This window comes from Gadus morhua, chromosome 19 (genome assembly GCF_902167405.1).
Source record: "Gadus morhua chromosome 19, gadMor3.0, whole genome shotgun sequence".
Lineage (NCBI taxonomy): Eukaryota > Metazoa > Chordata > Actinopteri > Gadiformes > Gadidae > Gadus > Gadus morhua.
In genome coordinates, this window is record NC_044066.1 from 15536626 (window position 1) to 15555638 (window position 19013).

At 46.8% G+C, this 19013-nt stretch overlaps 1 protein-coding gene across 2 annotated transcripts; it reads right to left on the bottom strand.

Moving 5' to 3' along the window:
- Positions 1–946: 946 nt before the first annotated feature.
- LOC115532124 (sodium- and chloride-dependent GABA transporter 2) lies at positions 947–18350 on the bottom strand. Of its 2 annotated transcripts, none has more exons than XM_030341668.1 (15): positions 18263–18350; positions 15801–16007; positions 11274–11408; positions 10615–10755; positions 10216–10303; positions 9694–9826; positions 9072–9206; positions 7692–7795; positions 7067–7191; positions 6086–6198; positions 5503–5640; positions 4223–4325; positions 3489–3589; positions 2750–2920; positions 947–1846 (listed from the first exon to the last, which is right to left on the bottom strand). In XM_030341668.1, the coding sequence occupies exons 1-15, from the start codon at positions 18267–18269 to the stop codon at positions 1694–1696; spliced, it is 1854 nt and encodes a 617-aa protein (XP_030197528.1). In that variant the 5' UTR covers positions 18270–18350; the 3' UTR covers positions 947–1693. The 2 variants fall into 2 exon arrangements, with proteins under 2 accessions (XP_030197528.1, XP_030197530.1); XM_030341670.1 differs by lacking the exon at positions 18263–18350 and adding an exon at positions 17515–17730.
- Between the last annotated feature and the right edge of the window lie 663 nt (positions 18351–19013).

Consider the following 19013-nt stretch of genomic DNA (forward strand, 5'->3'; position numbering starts at 1 on the left):
GACATACCTACAGCACAAATGACTCGTAAATTATGACGTCAAATCAGGTTGAAAGCCGCCATATTGTGAGTCAAGGGGAACGTGAAGTTACAGCACTTTGGTCGCCATCTCTTGAGAGTAGTATTCCTGCAATAGTGGGGCTACACTTTGAGAAAACTATTGATGCAATAAAACTTAAAAACTATAACATGTTTTAAAACCATAATAACTTGGATAGAAAGTAGCATTTCAATCTATAAAAAAAACGTTGGTCCTAAAGCTGCAGCTTCTTCTATTGCATGATGAAGCGTTTAAAAGTGCCACAGAGTTTGCATGGGAGCCGTGGCAAAACAACATATTGATTAGTTAATAAGATAAAATAATATATTTTACATTATGCCCATCACTATCATAAGACCTCTCTCACACACATATCCCTGCCTGACACTGCATGATACTGCAGGATACACAATATGCTTTCACCAACCAACCTGAGATGCAATTATCAAACCTATTTAAATGTGTAATGATTCAATCATCCAACAATCAATAGTCTAACCATGCACTACAATAATTGTTATTGTTAAGTTTGGCTTTCTTTTTACAAATGAAGTAGGGTTTGACTGTCAATCAAATTAATTGGTTCTGGGATAGGTTAGGGTACCCCTTTTCAGTCTAAAGCGGTTTTGTTTGGTTGAAAATCCCTGTCTTAATTTTGACCCAACATCGGTTTTAGTCAATCGTTTTATAAGTTACGATTTGCAAGTTGTAAAATGATAAATACAAATTCTCTAGGGTTTCTACAAGGCCCCAGTGTGTCCCTTATTTCTAAAACCTTGACGAATGTTACGACTGGTCAGATCACATTTTCTATATATCGGAGCACATCAATTGCAACACAATTCCCCCCTTATCTTAACCTTAATGATTAGCCTACTAACATTAAATTATTAGGATTAAGATAAGAGATTTTTAGGATAATATTGTTTATTCACAACAGGAAATATGATTTACAATACTTTGCGCAATCATACTATCTTAGAAAAAAAGCTTGTACATCATGTTAGTTTTTCATGTATTACAATAGTGTATAATAAAATATCGAGTGTATTTGTCCTTGACAGGCATATCAAGAATAGGCTACATAGTGGTTTGACATATTTTACAACAAATCCTCAAGTACAATACAATCTGTTGAACATGACAATATTTTTTACAGATTTACAGCATTCGTAAAATATGAACTGGTATCTCTCAATAAATCACTGCATGACGTTTAGTCTTACTGTTACTATGCTTAGCTTTAACATCACAGTTAAACGAAATAATCAGTGACTTTTAAATCAAACACTTGCAATTCATGTTAGATTGACAACTATCGCGACAATGGATAGTGTTGAAAAAATGATAATAATGAATACACCTTGCCTGAGAAGTTAATATTGACACTTAAGTTTAGACGTTTACAGAGCAAAGTGTTTCTTTACATCACGTCCCTGCAGAGTTAACACAGGATTGAAGCGAGCCATGATGTCCTTATGAAGGTTTTCCGTCCGATAACTCCAATAACCCCTCCGAACCACAAACCAGTCCGCACGCTACCTCCTCCTCGACCGAACGTCCTCCGCGGTAGAGAGAGGGCACGTTGCGGACCGCCGGTCAGACAGACCCCTCGGTCTTCCGGAGAGACGTTGCTGGTGGTGGTGCGGGGGGTCTAAATGGCGGTGTCGTCCTCCGCCACGGGGAGGTAGCCGCGATGGTTGACAGTGCCGCCTTCGTCGTCGGGGGCGAAGATGGCGAGGAGGTCCTGCTGCTCGCGCTTTGTCTTGGGCAGGTCGTCCGCCGGAGTCACCAAGAACTGGATCCTCTGAGGGAGGAAAGAGAGATCATCAGCGGGCCCGGGTTAACTGATGTATCTGACCGTTGGCTAAGAGTTTAGTTGATATGTTCTTCGTTGGGTTTGTAACACCCTTTTTACTGAACAATGTTTTGAGGGTGTTGCCAGTTTGATACATTTTATAAAGTACTGTAGCTCTAATTTGTTTTGTAGACATAGATCAGCTTTAACTTTGGAGCAAAGTTGTTTTTTTCTCGGGTTCATCCATATAGTCTGTTTTCAATGTGGGTCACTGTGGAGTGTGTGTTGAGGATGGCTGGTCTAAGCAGCCTCACCTGGCCCCATTCAGACTAATTAGACCCTGGGGCTTGGTGAGGCCGCACACCTGGGGTTGGTTGTGCAATCGATGCACAACAGGTTCAACAAGTGATCACCCAACACCCTGGAGAATGCTTTGGATCAGCTGTTCTGTGTGTCATAGTGCTCGGACTCTACAATAAGCCGGTTATAGCAGCATTCAACTTTGCCTTGGAGTCGGAGGAGCCCAGTAAAGCCACCTAGGTGTGTGTTTGCCAAGGAAATACTGCTAAAACCATCATACTGAATCAGAATGAACATCTATGGGTCTATTGGAAATATTTTACAAATGTGACGTAACTTGAAAATGTACTACTTTGTTGTTTGGCCTGGACTCAGCCTCCCCCCCCCCCCCCTTCATACATTTCCCAGTTCCTTTATGATAGAGTCGTGAAGGAGGTTTGCATAAATGTCGATTTGTACAACACATGGTCTTCACATTGTGCAGATCACCATGCAGACGTCCCTGCTTACGGAGCTTTTTGTGACTTTTGGTCGACGGACAGAACCGTGGCTGCGAGCACTGCGGCTGTTCGGGGCAGTAGTACAAGTTGGCCTTTCCAGCCGAGTGTTTACCTCTCTCATTGTTCCCTTAGTGGTGCTGATCTTGTAGACCATCCAGAGTGGGATGCAGACGATGGAGGCGAGAGCCAGCAACCAGCCCAGGAAGTAGCCCCACCACGGGTACACATACACGTTGTTGTACCTCAGAGGGGTGTACTTGATGATGGAGAACAAAAAGGTGCCCTGGAAATGACAGAAGAACACACTATTATATAACACTGAGAGAAGAGGAGGAGAATGGATGGCACAGGGGGGGGGGGGGGGGGGGGGGGGGGGGGAGGAGAGAAGGGAGAAAAGGATAGAGGAAGCGAGAAGATATAGGAGGAGAGAGACGTAAAGAGTCGAAAACAGATGAAAGAGAACTAGGGAAGAAAGAGAGCAGTTTTGTTCAGAGAAACCAGTGGAAAGGACAGAAGAACATAGAGAGGAAAGGTGAAAAGAACGAAGAGATGAGCAGAGGAGAGGGAAGGAGAGGAGAGGGGAGGGGGCGAGCAGAAGAAAGGAGAGAAGAACGTAAAGGAGAGTAGAGGAAAAGATAATTTAGAGGAGGGGAGGAGAGTTGAGGAAAACTTAGAGGTGAGCAGACGACAGCCGAGGTGAGGAGTTGAGAATAAAGAAGAGGAGAGGGGGGAGGATTGCAGAGGAATATAGAAAAGAAGAAAATAGAAGAGAGGTGAAGAGAGGACAGAGATGGAGAGAAGAGTTCTGGGGACAGGAGAGGGCAGGAGTCTGCTGGTTTGTTTATGCTCACGATGCAGGTGGCAGGGGTGAAGAACTTCCAGCAGTACTTGATGTAGGGGCCCGGCCTGTAGCCGATCATGTCCTCGATGTTGTCATAGAAACGGTCCGCACCTGCAACAACACAACCTCACAGCTGAGCGGTCATGACGACACAAAAACATCCGCTTCCCGCCTGTGTGTGTGTGTGTGTGTGTGTGTGTGTGTGTGTGTGTGTGTGTGTGTGTGTGTGTGTGTGTGTGTGTGTGTGTGTGTGTGTGTTTTGACTGAAATTACTACATTGTAACTAGTAAGGGGTAAATTCACTGAACCATGTGAGCAACGCATTTCTCTAGTGTTTAGTTTTGATTCAGTTTGGAGTTTTATTTGGAGCTTAGATAGTTTAGTCTGAAGCCTAGTTATGAGTTAAGTTGGTACCAGTTTTCAACAAGGGTTCATAAATAAAACATTAATTAACCATGAATTATCGTTAGTGACTGCAGTAGTAAGCATTAACTAACAGTTAATGAAAAGTTAATTAATGATCTAGTAATCATGTAACAATGGTGGTCATGTTTAAATTTTGCTCATGTTATCCGAGGTATTAATGTATAAATTATTGAATAGGATTAGGGTTAACCCTGACTCTTGTCATTACCCACCAAGGGCCTTACCCCTATGCTAAATGCCATATCATAATGCCTATGACTGCATTAACTAGCGGTTGAACCTAGCCTCATGGTTAAGCGTTGGTTATCTTGGCCTCACCATAGACCCAGGCGATGCAGACCGTCTCGAAGATGGCCATGAAGAGGAGACACATGCCGCTGGCAGCGTAGTAGTCGAAGAGCTGGAACACGTACATCCCCCCCTGGTGGACACACACGGGTAACGCAACATGTTACAACGTGTATTAGAGTGACTATGAGTCTAATTATAGTGGGAAGTATTGTTTATTATAGAGAATTATGGAGGAATTTGACACAATCAGCACGTAACACAGCACACAAGAAGACAAGACGAGGATCCCAGCGTGAGCTTTGTATGTAAGACCGGTTCTAAGTGTTCCTTTATGGCCCTTTGAAGCCCCAGTCCAGGTGGGGGGACAGGGTAGAGCCCCCCTGCAGTGGGTCGCCTTCTGACAGTCCAGCACAGCATGGACCTTTCTGAGCACATTCAAAATGTCCTTAAATGGGTTCTGTCCAACCCCAACGATCCGACCAGAACCAGGCGGCAGATTAAATGAAAGCCTTTTCAGTACAAAACAGACATCGTAACATTGACCCCAAAGCCTCTCATTCTGTGTTCAAAATATAACCGCTGCCCACCGTGCTTATAGTTTTCCACCATCCCAGTATCACTGTCCCTGTTCCCAGTATCCCTGTTCCCAGTATCAGTGCCATCCCAGTATCACTGTCCCTGATGCCAGAATGCAGTGTAGCAGAATGAAGGGTAGTAGTGTGTATTATAATGTGTAGTAGTGTGCCAGTGTCTATGAGAGTGTGTAGCAGTGTGTATTATAGTGTGTATTAGTGTGTCAGTGTCTATTAGAGTGTAGTATAATATGTAACAGTGCGTTAGTATCCATTAGAGTGTGTGTTAGTGTCTTTAATAGTGTGTAGCAGTGTGTATTATAGTGTGTAGTAGTGGTTCAGTGTCTATTAGAGTGTGTAGCAGTGTGTATTATAGTGTGTAGTAGCGTGTCAGTGTCTATGAGAGTGTGTAGCAGTGTGTATTATAGTGTGTAGTGGCGGGTCAGTGTCTATTAGAGTGTGTAGCAGTGTGTATTATAGTGTGTAGTAGCGTGTCAGTGTCTATGAGAGTGTGTAGCAGTGTGTATTATAGTGTGTAGTAGCGTGTCAGTGTCTATGAGAGTGTGTAGCAGTGTGTATTATAGTGTGTAGTGGCGGGTCAGTGTCTATTAGAGTGTGTAGCAGTGTGTATTATAGTGTGTAGTAGCGTGTCAGTGTCTATGAGAGTGTGTAGCAGTGTGTATTATAGTGTGTAGTAGCGTGTCAGTGTCTATGAGAGTGTGTAGCAGTGTGTACCTCCGTGAGCATGATCAATCCGACCAGGAAGGAGACGGTGGCCACGGCCAACAGGAAGAGCTCTCGCCGGTTCTTCCGCCGGAACACGCTGGGGTACATGTCCACGATGGCCGTCACCAGGCTCTCCACGCACACGAACTGGTTCAAAACGGAAATTGAAGAGACATAAACATTGCACACGCGTCAACGATGGCGGTCGCCAAACTCTCCCACAAACTACCCAGCGAGAAGAAGATACAATATATGATAAAACAGAAACTAGATAAAGAATGAAGATGTTAAGAATGTCTAGATGGACATCTGACACACAAAGAGAGAAGTAGCAAAAACACATCTAATAAACAACATTCAAATTAGAACAATTACTTTGAACTCCACTAGGAGGGAGCAGGGAGGTGGGGGCCCAATTTTTCCTAAGGGGAGCACTGCGCTCTATTTCCTGTCCCGTTATGGTCAACGGGAGTGTTCTTGCTCAAGGTTGTCTCCATGGTAATCAGGTGTGTGTGTGTGTGTGTGTGTGTGTGTGTGTGTGTGTGTGTGTGTGTGTGCGTGTGCGTGTGCGTGTGTGTGTGTAGGCGCGTACCTGGCTGTCAAGGCCGAGGAAGACGATCATGATGAAGAAGAGGGAGGCCCAGACGGGAGAGAAGGGCATCATGGACACGGCTCGGGGGTACGCGATGAAGGCCAGACCGGGACCTGATCCCAGACCGCCGTTCATCCGTTCATAAAGGGGGTGAGGGGAACACGGGGAAAGCATGAATGCATCGTCAAGGAAGACCCCGGAAAACAGTGTGACTTTATCTCGTCTGGTTCTGATCAGACGAGTCGTTTGAGCTTAGCATCTTGTCCCAGCTATCTGTGTTGTATACAGGGAATGGGTTAACCTAACGATTGTCGGTGCTTGGTTCTTGGTTCAATGAAAATCCTTACTGTACCGACAGTCATAAATTGTTGTTCCTCTTTCTTCTGACAAATGTACTTAATATAAGTCGCTTTGGATAAAAGTGTCTGCTAAATGCCCTAAATGGAAAATCGAAATGGAAATGTGAGCGACCGTTCCGTTTGCCTCTCTCTGCTTTTGTCTAATGTGAGTAAGCTTTGTTTTCCTCCTCTGGTGTCTCGGTTTCGGGGCTAGGTTTGGCTCGCAGAGGGGTGAAGGTTCAACATTATGTCCTCGGTCCGAGCCTCAACGGTGGATGCTTTAAGCTGCTTCTCTAGCGTGCTGCGTAATAGTACGATTTTGGAAGCGAGGAAGTGCTTCCTCGTGCCCATTGTCCCTCGCTTCCTCGCTTCCTAAATCACCAAATATTATTTTTGGGGGATCGCTCTCCCTCGCTTCCTTGCTTTCTAAATCTCCAAACACAAGAACGCAACCCGTGTGCAACGTACGTCGTGCTCGTCAGCTCTTTCTACGACTTGACGCTTCGTCACGCTACTTCCTGCTTTAACGTTGAGTCTGTTCATACTACTTCCTGTCGGTTCACGCTACTTCCTGGTCTAACGTCGCATCAGTCCCAGCACAAGTCTGAGTCCATACTACTTCCTGTGGGGACGGGGGACTCACCGGAGGCCGCCACCTCGGAGATGTCTACGTTCTGCTCGTAGGCCATGAAGCCCAGGATGGAGAAGATGGCGAAGCCGGCGATGAAGCTGGTCGCGCTGTTCAGGAAGCACAAGTACAGGCAGTCCCTGGAAACAGGAAGCACAGCACACATCAGAGTATGTCAAAGATTAGATGAGCCCTTTGATTACATGTGTCACATCTCGTCCCCCTCCGTTGATTACTTTACTCCCTGTCCTTGTGTTTCCCTGATTGTCCTCACTCACCTTAATTGGTTTTCACCTGTCCCTCGTTAACATTCCCCTCCAGTAGTGTACTTCGTCTTTGTTCTTTATGTCAGACGTCCAAGCATTTTCCTACAGATATTTTACGGTTCCTGGTTTTCTGATTCCTTCCTGTTGACTCCCGTCTACGCCTTGGTCTTCTCCCTGCAGGATTGTTTGCCTGATCTCCAACTGATTAACCTTGCACTGCTCTGAACCAATCAGGGAACAGCCAGCCTGTGCTCTGCCAGCCTGTACCTTTGCTTAGCCTGCTCCAACGTTAACAGATAAAGGGAGGCGGTACCTTTACAATATTTTAGTGTTTTATCTTTAACAGTTAAGTTTTGTGCTTAAACTGGACGTACTTGTAGCAGTTGTTGTTGTACTTGTTGTAGCTTCCGAGAGCCGTCAGAGAACCCAGACAGATGGCGTAGGAGAAGAAGATCTGGGTACCAGCGTCCATCCACACCTACAAACACAGACATTACAAACACAGATACACCCAAACACAATACATTACAAACACAATGAAAATTAGTCAACAAGAATTTTTTTTAACAACAAAACATCAATAACAACACATCACACGCCACTCATTTTAACGTGCGTCACTGATTGGCTGTGTGTTCGTTTGATGGCATCTCCATAAGGTGTTCATCTCTAACCCTGTTACTTTAAAGGTGTCGGTGTAGGTGTAACAGTAACAGGGTTACTGTTACACCTACCCCATCCCTGGGCTTGGTGAGGTGCGGTGTTATGGCATGCACGCGTTCTCTGATATTGAAGACAGTGAGATGTAGCGTGCATGTCTGTAACACATTTCAGCTACAACACTGATTAACACTTGGGAAAGCTGTGTGTGTGTGTGTTTCATAACCTCTGTCATAACGCCTGTTGTAACCACTTCCGCTAACAGAGTCTCGTGATGCTGCTCATCGTGGTATACTGTCAGCTAATGGAATGTGAGGGTGGCTGAGTTCACTGAGCTACAGGACGCGCAGCCAGCCATCCAGCCTGGGTCCACGCTTCAATCACTTTGAAAGATTAACAGGAGTGTTTCATTTATCAACGCACAACCTTAATCCTGGAGAGGCCAGTACTTGTGTGCATGTGCCTGTGTGCGTGTGCGTGTGTGTGTGTGTGTGTGTGTGTGTGTGTGTGTGTGTGTGTGTGTGTGTGTGTGTGTGTGCGCACGTTCCATGTGTGTGTGTGTGTGTGTGTGTGTGTGTGTGTGTGTGTGTGTGTGTGTGTGTGTGTGTGTGTGTGTGTGCGCACGTTCCACGTGTGTGTGTGTGTGTGTGTGTGTGTGTGTGTGTGTGTGTGTGTGTGTGTGTGTGTGTGTGTGTGTGAGTGCGAGTGCGTGGTTGGTGGCTGGTTAACGAGCCTCACCTGGCCCGAGTCAGACTGATTAGTGGTTGGTTGAGGCTACACACCTGCGCTGCATTGATCAATCAATCAATGCAGCACAGGCTCAACCGGCCCACCAATCAGGAGAGATTTGACACAACCTGCTCTGATTTGACCATTTTACTGTTACTGTTACTATGTCACCCACTCAGCAATAAACCGGTTTACTCAACATCAACCTGGTCGTCAGGGGAGCCCGGTAAACCCCCCCTATAGGAGGCGTGTCGCTAGGAGGATGGCGACTGGTGTTGACATACCCGTGCGGCCTGTGCGTTTCTTTGCGTATGTGTGTGTGTCTTTGTGTATGAGTGTGTGTCTTTGTGTGTGTGCGGGCGCACCTGAGGGTCTGCCAGCCGGCCCAGGTCCGGGTAGAGGTAGAACTTGATCCCGATGGCGGCACCGGGCAGAGTCAGCCCTCGGATCAGCAACACGATCAGCATGATGTAGGGGAAGGTGGCGGTGAAATACACTACCTGCGCACGCACACACGCACGCACACACACACACACACACGCAGGAGCACACACACAGGCACACACACAAGTCAGACCTCGGATCAGCAACAGGGTCAACATGAGTCGGGGGTAAGGTGGGGGTGAAGTACACTACCTACACACACACACAGGCACACATACACACACACACACACACGCAGGAGCACACACACACACACACGCAGACACAAATACGCACACACACACACACACACACACACACACACACACACACACACATGCAGACACGCACACGCACACAGGCACACACACACACACAGACAGTGAGATCATCACATCATGATGTGAGTGTGATGATGGGGAGTCTAGTTTGAGTCACGGTGGTGGTCAGATTCTGCTTTAGGGGCGGAGTCTGGGCGGAGTCAGGACAGAGTCTGGGCGGAGTCTGGGCGGGGCCTGGGGGGAGTCTGGGCGGGGTCTGGGCGGAGTCAGGGAGAATACCCACCTTCCCTGTGGACTTGACGCCCTTCCAGATGCAGAAGTAGCACATGATCCAGGCGATGAAGAGGCAGAGGGCCAGGTCCCAGTTCAGAGAGCCCATCTGATCGATACCCGGGGAGATCCTCAGCACTCTGCGTCTGGAGGAAGGAGGGGGAGGGGGAGGTGTTAGAGGAGGAGGAGGAGGTGTAAGAGGAGGAGGAGGAGGAGGAGGAGGAGGAGGAGGAGGAGGTAGAGGTGGAGGAGGAGGAGGAGGAGGAGGAGGAGGAGGAGGTGTTAGAGGAGGAGGAGGAGGAGGAGGAGGGGGAGGAGGAGGTAGAGGTAGAGGTGGAGGAGGAGGAGGAGGAGGAGGAGGAGGAGGAGGAGGAGGAGGAGGAGGGGGAGGAGGAGGTAGAGGTGGAGGAGGAGGAGGAGGAGGAGGAGGAGGAGGTGTTAGAGGAGGAGGAGGAGGTGGAAGAGGAGGAGGAGGAGGAGGAGGTGTTGGAGGAGGAGGAGGTGGAAGAGGAGGAGGTGTGGATGAATTACTCACTCCCAGAACTCGAGAACAGGCGAGGTGGCATTGGGGTCGACGGTGGTGTTGATGAGGTCGTTCCTTCTCTGGAACTCCACACAATTCACTGAGGAGCAGAGACACCTTCTTACGGCCTGTCTCCCTTTGACCCTATATGTCTGCCTGTTCCTCTGTTAGTAATTGTCAGATGCTTAGCTAACATCAGAATGTTTCTCTATACAACCTATTATTTCTTAGTGAGATGCTTAGTGTATGGTGAGTGTGTTTGTGTACGTGTGTGGTGTGCGCGTCTGTGTGGATGCTACGCATCGATTCATCTATCCATCCACCTATCTCCCTCCCCCATTTGCCTATCTCTCTCCATCGTCGGTCCATCCGCCCATCTCTCCCTGCATCCCTCTGCGTTGCCATGGCTACCTGTGTTCCAGGTGTTGTTGCAGCTGGACCAGGCCAGGTCCCAGGAGAAGGAGTAGGACAGGTAGAATATGCCCCAGGCCAGCACGATGATGTAGTAGAAGTTCAGCAGGGCCACGATCACCTGGGTACCGTACCCCAGGCCTGACCACAGAGACGTTTAATGCTGTCGTTAATACTTTTAAGGAGAAATGTTCATTATTATGCATTCACTACCAGTATTCTTTCATATTAACACGTTATCAATATTCAATATTATCATTAAGTTATCTGATCAACATTCATTATTATTCATTCACTACCAGTATTCATTCATATTAACACGATATAAATATTCAATGCATTAATAATAAGTTATCAGATCAATATACATTGTTATTGATGGGTTAACAACATGTTTTGATCATAGTCTTTTCCCTCTTCCCTAAGCGTCTTAGAGTACCATATTAAGCGCTATATAAATTTCATTTATCATTATTATTATTATTATTATTCCCTGCCTCCTGGTTGCTAGTTCCTATCTTCTGTCTCTTACCTCCTATAACCTACTTCCTATCTCCTATTTTTGATTAGAGGGCTGATCTTTCTGCCCGCGCTGTATCTCACCTCCTCCCTCCTCCCCCCTCCCTCCTCGCTCCTCCCTCCTAGCTCCTAGCTCCTACCTTCGAACAGCGGGCTGATCTTCCTCCAGCAGGTGATGCCCCCCTGGCTGGTGTACTGGCCCAGGGCGATCTCCAGGAAGAACACGGGAACGCCGCAGGTGAACAGGAAGATGAGGTATGGCACCAGAAAGGCACCTGGAGCAAGTAGAGGAGATAGGAGAGAGGAGAGAGGAGAGAGGAGAGAGGGGAGAGGAGAGAGGGGAGAGGAGAGAGGAGGGAGGAGAGAGGAGAGAGGAGAGAGGGGGGAGGAGAGAGGAGAGAGGGGGGAGGAGAGAGGAGAGAGGGGGGAGGAGAGAGGAGAGAGGAAAGAGGGGGGAGGAGAGAGGAGAGAGGGGGGAGGAGAGAGAGGAGAGGGGGGAGGAGAGAGGAGAGAGGGGGGAGGAGAGAGGGGGGAGGAGAGAGGAGAGAGGAGAGAGGAGAGAGGGGGGAGGAGAGAGGAGAGAGGAGAGAGGAGAGAGGAGAGAGGGGAGAGGGGGGAGGAGAGAGGGGGGAGGAGAGAGGAGAGAGGAGAGGGGGGAGGAGAGAGGAGAGAGGGGGGAGGAGAGAGGAGAGAGGGGGGAGGAGAGAGGAGAGAGGAGAGAGGCGAGAGGGGGGAGGAGAGAGGAGAGAGGGGGGAGGAGAGAGGAGAGAGGAGAGAGGGGGGAGGAGAGAGGGGGGAGGAGAGAGGAGAGAGGAGAGAGGAGAGAGGGGGGAGGAGAGAGGAGAGAGGAGAGAGGAGAGAGGAGAGAGGGGAGAGGGGGGAGGAGAGAGGGGGGAGGAGAGAGGAGAGAGGAGGGAGGGGTTAACTCTGTTCCCCTTTCGGACCGTATCGACAGTATTAGTATGTCACAGCTGTCGCAGTATGTCACATTTAACAGTCCATTCTCAGCGTTCTTTTTTTGCAATTAGATTGCAATTACCATTCGCCTGTTATCGTTATTTGTCTGATCTTGGTCCGTATTGTACACAGCTGGTCCGTTCATAATAACAGTTACAGTTTGTCTTCGCCGTTAGTCTATTTTTGTCACTGCCACAGTCTGTCCTTTATCACAGCTACAGTCTGTCCTTCATCACAGCTACAGTTTGTCCTTTATCACAGCTACAGTCTTTCCTTTATCACAGCTACAGTCTGTCCATTATCACAGCTACAGTCTGTCCTTTATCACTGCTACAGTCTGTCCTTTATCACAGATACAGTCTGTCCTTTATCACAGCTACAGTCTGTCCTTTATTATAACATACAATCTGTCCTTCATCACAGCTACAGTCTGTCCTTTATCACAGCTAAAGTCTCTACTTTATCACAGCTACAGTCTGTCCTGTATCACAGCTACAGTCTGTCCTGTATCACAGCTACAGTCTGTCCTTCATCACAGCTACAGTCTGTCCTTTATCACAGCTACAGTCTGTCCTGTATCACAGCTAAAGTCTCTCCTTTATCACAGCTACAGTCTGTCCTTCCTCACAGCTACAGTCTGTCCTTTATCACAGCTACAGTCTGTCCTTTATCACAGCTACAGTCTGTCCTTTATCACAGCTACAGTCTGTCCTTCATCACAGCTACAGTCTGTCCTTCATCACAGCTACAGTCTGTCCTGTATCACAGCTACAGTCTGTCCTTCGTCCCAGTTGCAGTCTATCCTTTATCCCAGTGCGTCTCAAAGCCTCGTCTGACTGATAGCTTCCTAAACCACTGGACGCGACACACATGGTTCTGCACATGTCCTCGCATGTGGGCTGTTTATGTTGTGGGTTATTGCAAGGGATGGAAAACAGAGAGGTCGGAGGTCGCCGTCAAACATTCAGGATGAATCCATGATCAAAGATCAACCGAGCGGTGGGCCGCTTCAGTCTAGGAGGGGGGGGGGGGGGGGGGGGGGGGGGGGGAGTTGACGAGATGTTGGAACCTTTCGAAATGTGTGTCCGTCACTAACGGACTTAACCGGGAATTCAGCGCACAGACAAATGCACAGTCCTTTTCAGCATAAAATACCACTATTCACTATGTGTGAATCATTTATTATATCATGTATTCTTTTAACAAGGTTATAAGGTTCATGCAAAGTGCCAAGACATCCTTACTTCCGACCTGCTCCTTATTGAGGTGTGTCTGAATTCATTGAAGAGTCTGTTATTAGTAATAACGTTTTACATTATTGCAAACACAGATCATTAGAGAGGAGCTGTGTTCTTCATGCGATTAACATCCACTTCTCAAATCGCTCTGATTGATTGAGCTTCAATTAGGTTTAACTAATAAGACCAAACAAGACTAGTATAGTATAGTACTAGTATAGTATGATCATAATATTGCCTATATGCTATATGAATGTTAATAATTGTTGAGTTCTTAAAGGGTGACTCTCTCCAGATGGCTGTGTAAACTCAGAGCCACAGAGATCCCCTCCTAATAGTTAACTGAGAGGTCATGAGGAAGCTTCTCAACTTCTGATTGACTCCAGACTGCATGGAGCTGAACAGAGGAGGATGGCCCCACCTCTGCTGGGTGTAGGTTAGATGGGCAGGGTGGTCTCGTGTCCTTCCGTATCACTAACCCCTATAGTTTACTATTGATTATACCTGTGCACACATGCCTGTGTATACATCTCCTTGTCCGAGAGCCATAAGGCTTTCGATGTGAACATTGATCTCTAACGAAGCTCTCCTATTGGGCGTTCAACAGCACTGGAACCTCTGTAAGGCCGTGTTCAGGGCTCCTTCTGCCAGAGAAGAGACTTAATGTATGCTTCAAATAATCCTGTATTCTCCAAGACTGTGTTGTACTTTCCACTACAAACTTATGCTATGACCCCTGAAAGACCTCCATAAGGATCTTACCTTATCTTACATCCTCTTCCACCTCTGCTCCTCAGATGATATGGATACTGTGTGTTTAAATGATTTAATCTGAGCCAAAGATAGTTTTCGGTCACAGTGTTGATAGCCAATAAGGTTTTCTGAATCTTAGTAAAGTTGAATGCCGGGTGCATCAACACGTGAAGACATGTTCTAGAAATACACATGGAGCCTGTTTTAGATCTGTGATTAGAGCCTGTATTCAAATCAAAACAAGAGCATGTTCTAGACTCAAACTAGAGCCTGTTCTAGCACTCCACATACAGTATAGCATGTTCTGGAACTACACAAAGTGCCTTTTCTAGAACAAAAAATGGAGCCTGTTCTAGAACTACAAATATAGCCTAATCTAGAACTAGTCTACCACTATACCCTGTGGTAGGACTACAACCAGAGCCTTATCTAGAACTACAGTTAGAGTCCATCTTTATAGAGATAGGGCCTTCACCGCTGCCCGTCGGACGAGTCTTGGTTCAGAGTCCGCTCCTCTCCGCGGGACCAGCTGTTTCCGGGCCGCGATGAACCAGCAACAACAGCTGTCTGACCCCCCTTGACCCTGTGACCCCTGACCTCGGCCACCCCGTAGAGGCTCAAGAGGGGGTAGGGCAGCTACACAAGCACGGCCGCACACAACGTCCCAGAAACAAGACTATGGATTAAACACTCGGGACAGGAAACAAAGTGATGGAGCTCAGGGAACCACAATTGACTCCCCAGTCATTCAGCAGACGCTCCAGTCTGACTCGATGGTAAATGGTCTGCATTTATACCGCGCTTTTCTAACCAGTGGCCACTCAAAGCACTTAACAATATTGCATACACAACATTCACCCATTCACGCACACATTCCCACACCGACGGCGGTGTCGACCACGCGAGGCGACAGCCAGCTCGTCGGCAGCAGTCCGGGTGAGGTGTCTTGCTCACTCGGAGGAGACGGGGGTCGAACTAGCAACCTTCCGGTTACCCGCCAACCTCCTCTGCCTCCTGAGCCCCGTGCCGTCCGACTCATTGATTCAGATGAGCTCTAGCGCCCTGAGCACCAGACCGTCCTGGATGGGTGCGTGTTTACCCCTGAAAGAAAGTCACTACAGCAGAGTGTCAGGGGGGGGAGCTGAACGCTCGATCCCCCTTCTGGGTTCCTTCTCAAGGTCTGTTCCCCTGGGGTGCTGGGGGCGTCTCTCCCTTTGTCCTTTAGAGTGCTTTTGGGGGGGGGGTGCATTATGTGGTTCCTGCAAGGCCCCTTTCAGACTTCAACCACGAGGAACGGACGCTCTAATCCAAAGCCTGTTCTTGAACTACACACATAGACTGTTCTGCAACTACAAATAGAGCCTGTTCTAGAGCCACATATAGTGCCTGTACTAGAACCATTACTAGAGCATGTTTTAGAACTATGACTAGAGCCTGTTCTAGAACTTCACATGGAGCCCGTTCTAGAACTTCAACTCTAGCCAGTTCTGTGACTGAAGATGTAGCCTATTCTAGAACTAAAATGAAACCCTGTTCTAGGACTACAACCAGAGCCTCATCTAGAACTACAGTATAGAGTCCATCTTTATAGAGAAAGGACCTTCACTGCTACCCGTCTCGGTCAGACGAGTCGTGGCTCAGTCCGCTCCTCGTCCCGGGCCGGTTGTCTCCAGCGTCGATGGACCTGGAGGTCTGGGGGAGGTGTGGGGGGGGGCTCACCTCCGCCGTTCTTGTAGCAGAGGTAGGGGAAGCGCCACATGTTGCCCAGGCCGATGATGGAGCCCGCCACCGACAGGACGAACTCGATCTTGTTGCCCCACTGGCCCCTCTCCTCCATCTTCTCCTCGCCCTTGTCCTCCATCTTGTCCCTCGCCCGCAGACCGCCGGCCCCGGGGCCCTTGGACAGCGCCGCGCTACTGGCGTCACCTGGGGGAGGCACACACGTTACACACTGTCCCAGTAACACACACACACACCATACAAACAAACAGTAATACACACACGTTACACACTGTCCCAGTAACACACACACACCATACACACAAACAGTAACACACACACACGTTACACACTGTCCCAGTAACACACACACACCATACACACAAACAGTAATACACGCATGTTACACACTGTCCCAGTAACACACACACACACCATACAAACAAACAGTAATACACACACGTTACACACTGTCCCAGTAACACACACACACACACACACACACACACCATACAAACAAACAGTAATACACACACGTTACACACTGTCCCAGTAACACACACACACACACACACACACACACACACACACACACACACACACACACACACACACACACACACACACACCATACAAACAAACAGCAATACACACACGTTACACACTGTCCCAGTAACACACACACACACCATACAAACAAACTGTAATACACACATGTTACACACTGTATGAGTAACACACACACACACACACCATACAAACAAACAATAATACACACACGTTACACACTGTTTGAGTGACACACACACACACACCATACAAACAAACAGTAATACACACACGTTACAGACTGTTCGAGTAACACACACACACACACACACACACAATACAAACAAACAATTATGCACACACGTTACACACTGTACGAATAACGCACACACACCATACAAACAATAATACACACACGTTACAGACTGTACGAATAACACACACGCCATACAAACGTTAGACTGAACAAATATAAACACACACACATTACAGAGTGTACAAATACAAACAATAACGCACACACACACACACACACACACACACACACACACACGCACACACACAAACATATTACAGACCCTCAAATATAAACAATAACACACATGTACACCTTACAGACCATACAAATATAAACAATTGCACACACACACACACACACACATCATACAATTATAAAGAAACACACACAAACAAAAGCATACACACATATATTAGACTGTACAAATACAGACAATAAAACACACGCCACACAAATATTAAAACACACGTACACACATTACACACTGTACAAATACAGACAATAACACACCCAAACAAATTACAGACTGTACAAATGTAAACAAACCACACACACACACACACACACACACACACACACACACACACACACACACACACACACACACACACCATCAAAATATAAACACACATAGATACACATTACATACTATACAAATATAAACAAAACACACACACACACACACATTGTATACCATACAAATATAAACAACACACACATGCACACACATTATATACCATATAAATATAAAAAACAAACACAAACACATTACATACCATACAAATATAAACAACACACACATAATATACCATACAAATATTAACCCAGACAGACACACACACAGAAAGAAGCGACAGCAGAACACACATCACCGAGCTACTCTCCAGCACGACGCAAGGTTCGACTCTGGGCTCCGATTGGCTCGATGGACGTCATGTTTACATAAAGCAGAAACACTCTGACATACACAGGTCCAACGTGTAACCGGAACAATCCCTAACTCATGCTGTACCAAGGCACTCTGTTGAAGGCTTGTTTCAATATAAAACAATCTAAAACAACAAATTATAATAAATATATTAATTAAGTTATGGCATCAGATATATCATGATAAAAAAAGGCATTGCTCTAACTCATGCTGCACCAAGGCCCACTGTTCAAGGCCTGTTTCATCAATGTAAAGCAATCTAACACAATTACCCACATTGGTACATGTGGGTAAAAAATATAGATAATGGCATTAGATATATCATGATACGAAACGGTAATGCTCTAACTAATGCTGCATCATGTTGTTCAAGGGGTTGTTTTATCAATATAAAATAATTGAACATAATATAATAAATAATATAATATATTCATCAAATAATAGTATAAACTATATCATGGCACGAAAAGGTATCGCTAAATACATTCTTGGTTTAAGCGTGTTTGCAACATGTTACTCAGTTGTTATAAATAAATATTCAAATGCAGTTAAAATCAAGTTCAAAGATTTGCATAATATATAAAAAAAAACATACTATACAATATAATGAATGCAATCCTGCACCTTTCATTATTCTTTTATTTTCTTAATGTAAAACAACAGCAGCAGCCAAAGGCAGCGACTCACCATTCATCGTGGATTCTCTCTCTCTCTCTCTCTCTCTCTCTCTCTCTCTCTCTCTCAGATGTCTGTGGTCTTCTGCCTCAGCATATTGATTGCTGATCTGGAGGTTTTAGTATTTAACCGGACCACGGCGGGAGGGGGAGGGGCTTCATTGCACTTATTCTGACCCCCTGCTGTCAATCCCCCACCCCAGCCCCCTCCACCATCCCCCCCGGCCTTCCCCGTTTAGATCAAAGTCTCTTTCTCTGCCCTTTACCAGGAGGAACAAGGGACACGGCTAGAAATAGGATGTATAGAACCCCCACATCCACCAAGACATCGTGGAAGGGACCATCAGCACCACTTTACTCCTCTGAGCATAACATGCATACAAAGTCTCAGTTCTGAAGTGTGGATGGGATTTTATCAGTGGCTTCTGTCACCCCCCCCCCCCCCCCCCCCCCCCCCTGGAATCAATAGGATTTTGACGAACTCCCACTCTATCTTCAAATCAAGTCAATCACCACCGCTCACCTCTCAACTCAAAACAATGATGCAGATAAAATAGCACTTTATTGACCGCAGATGTTAAAAGTTGATGTTTGAAAGCCTAAAGCCATCTCTCTTCAGTCTGCTGAGGTACGGTTCGGTCCCTGTGGGTCCTATCTGGTTCTTTATGAACCAGGAAGGCCAACAGGCAAGGCAAACTGCAGAGTGAAGACACAGGGCTGTTGTGGTGTTTATGGAATCGGACATGTTATTTATTTAACTAGTG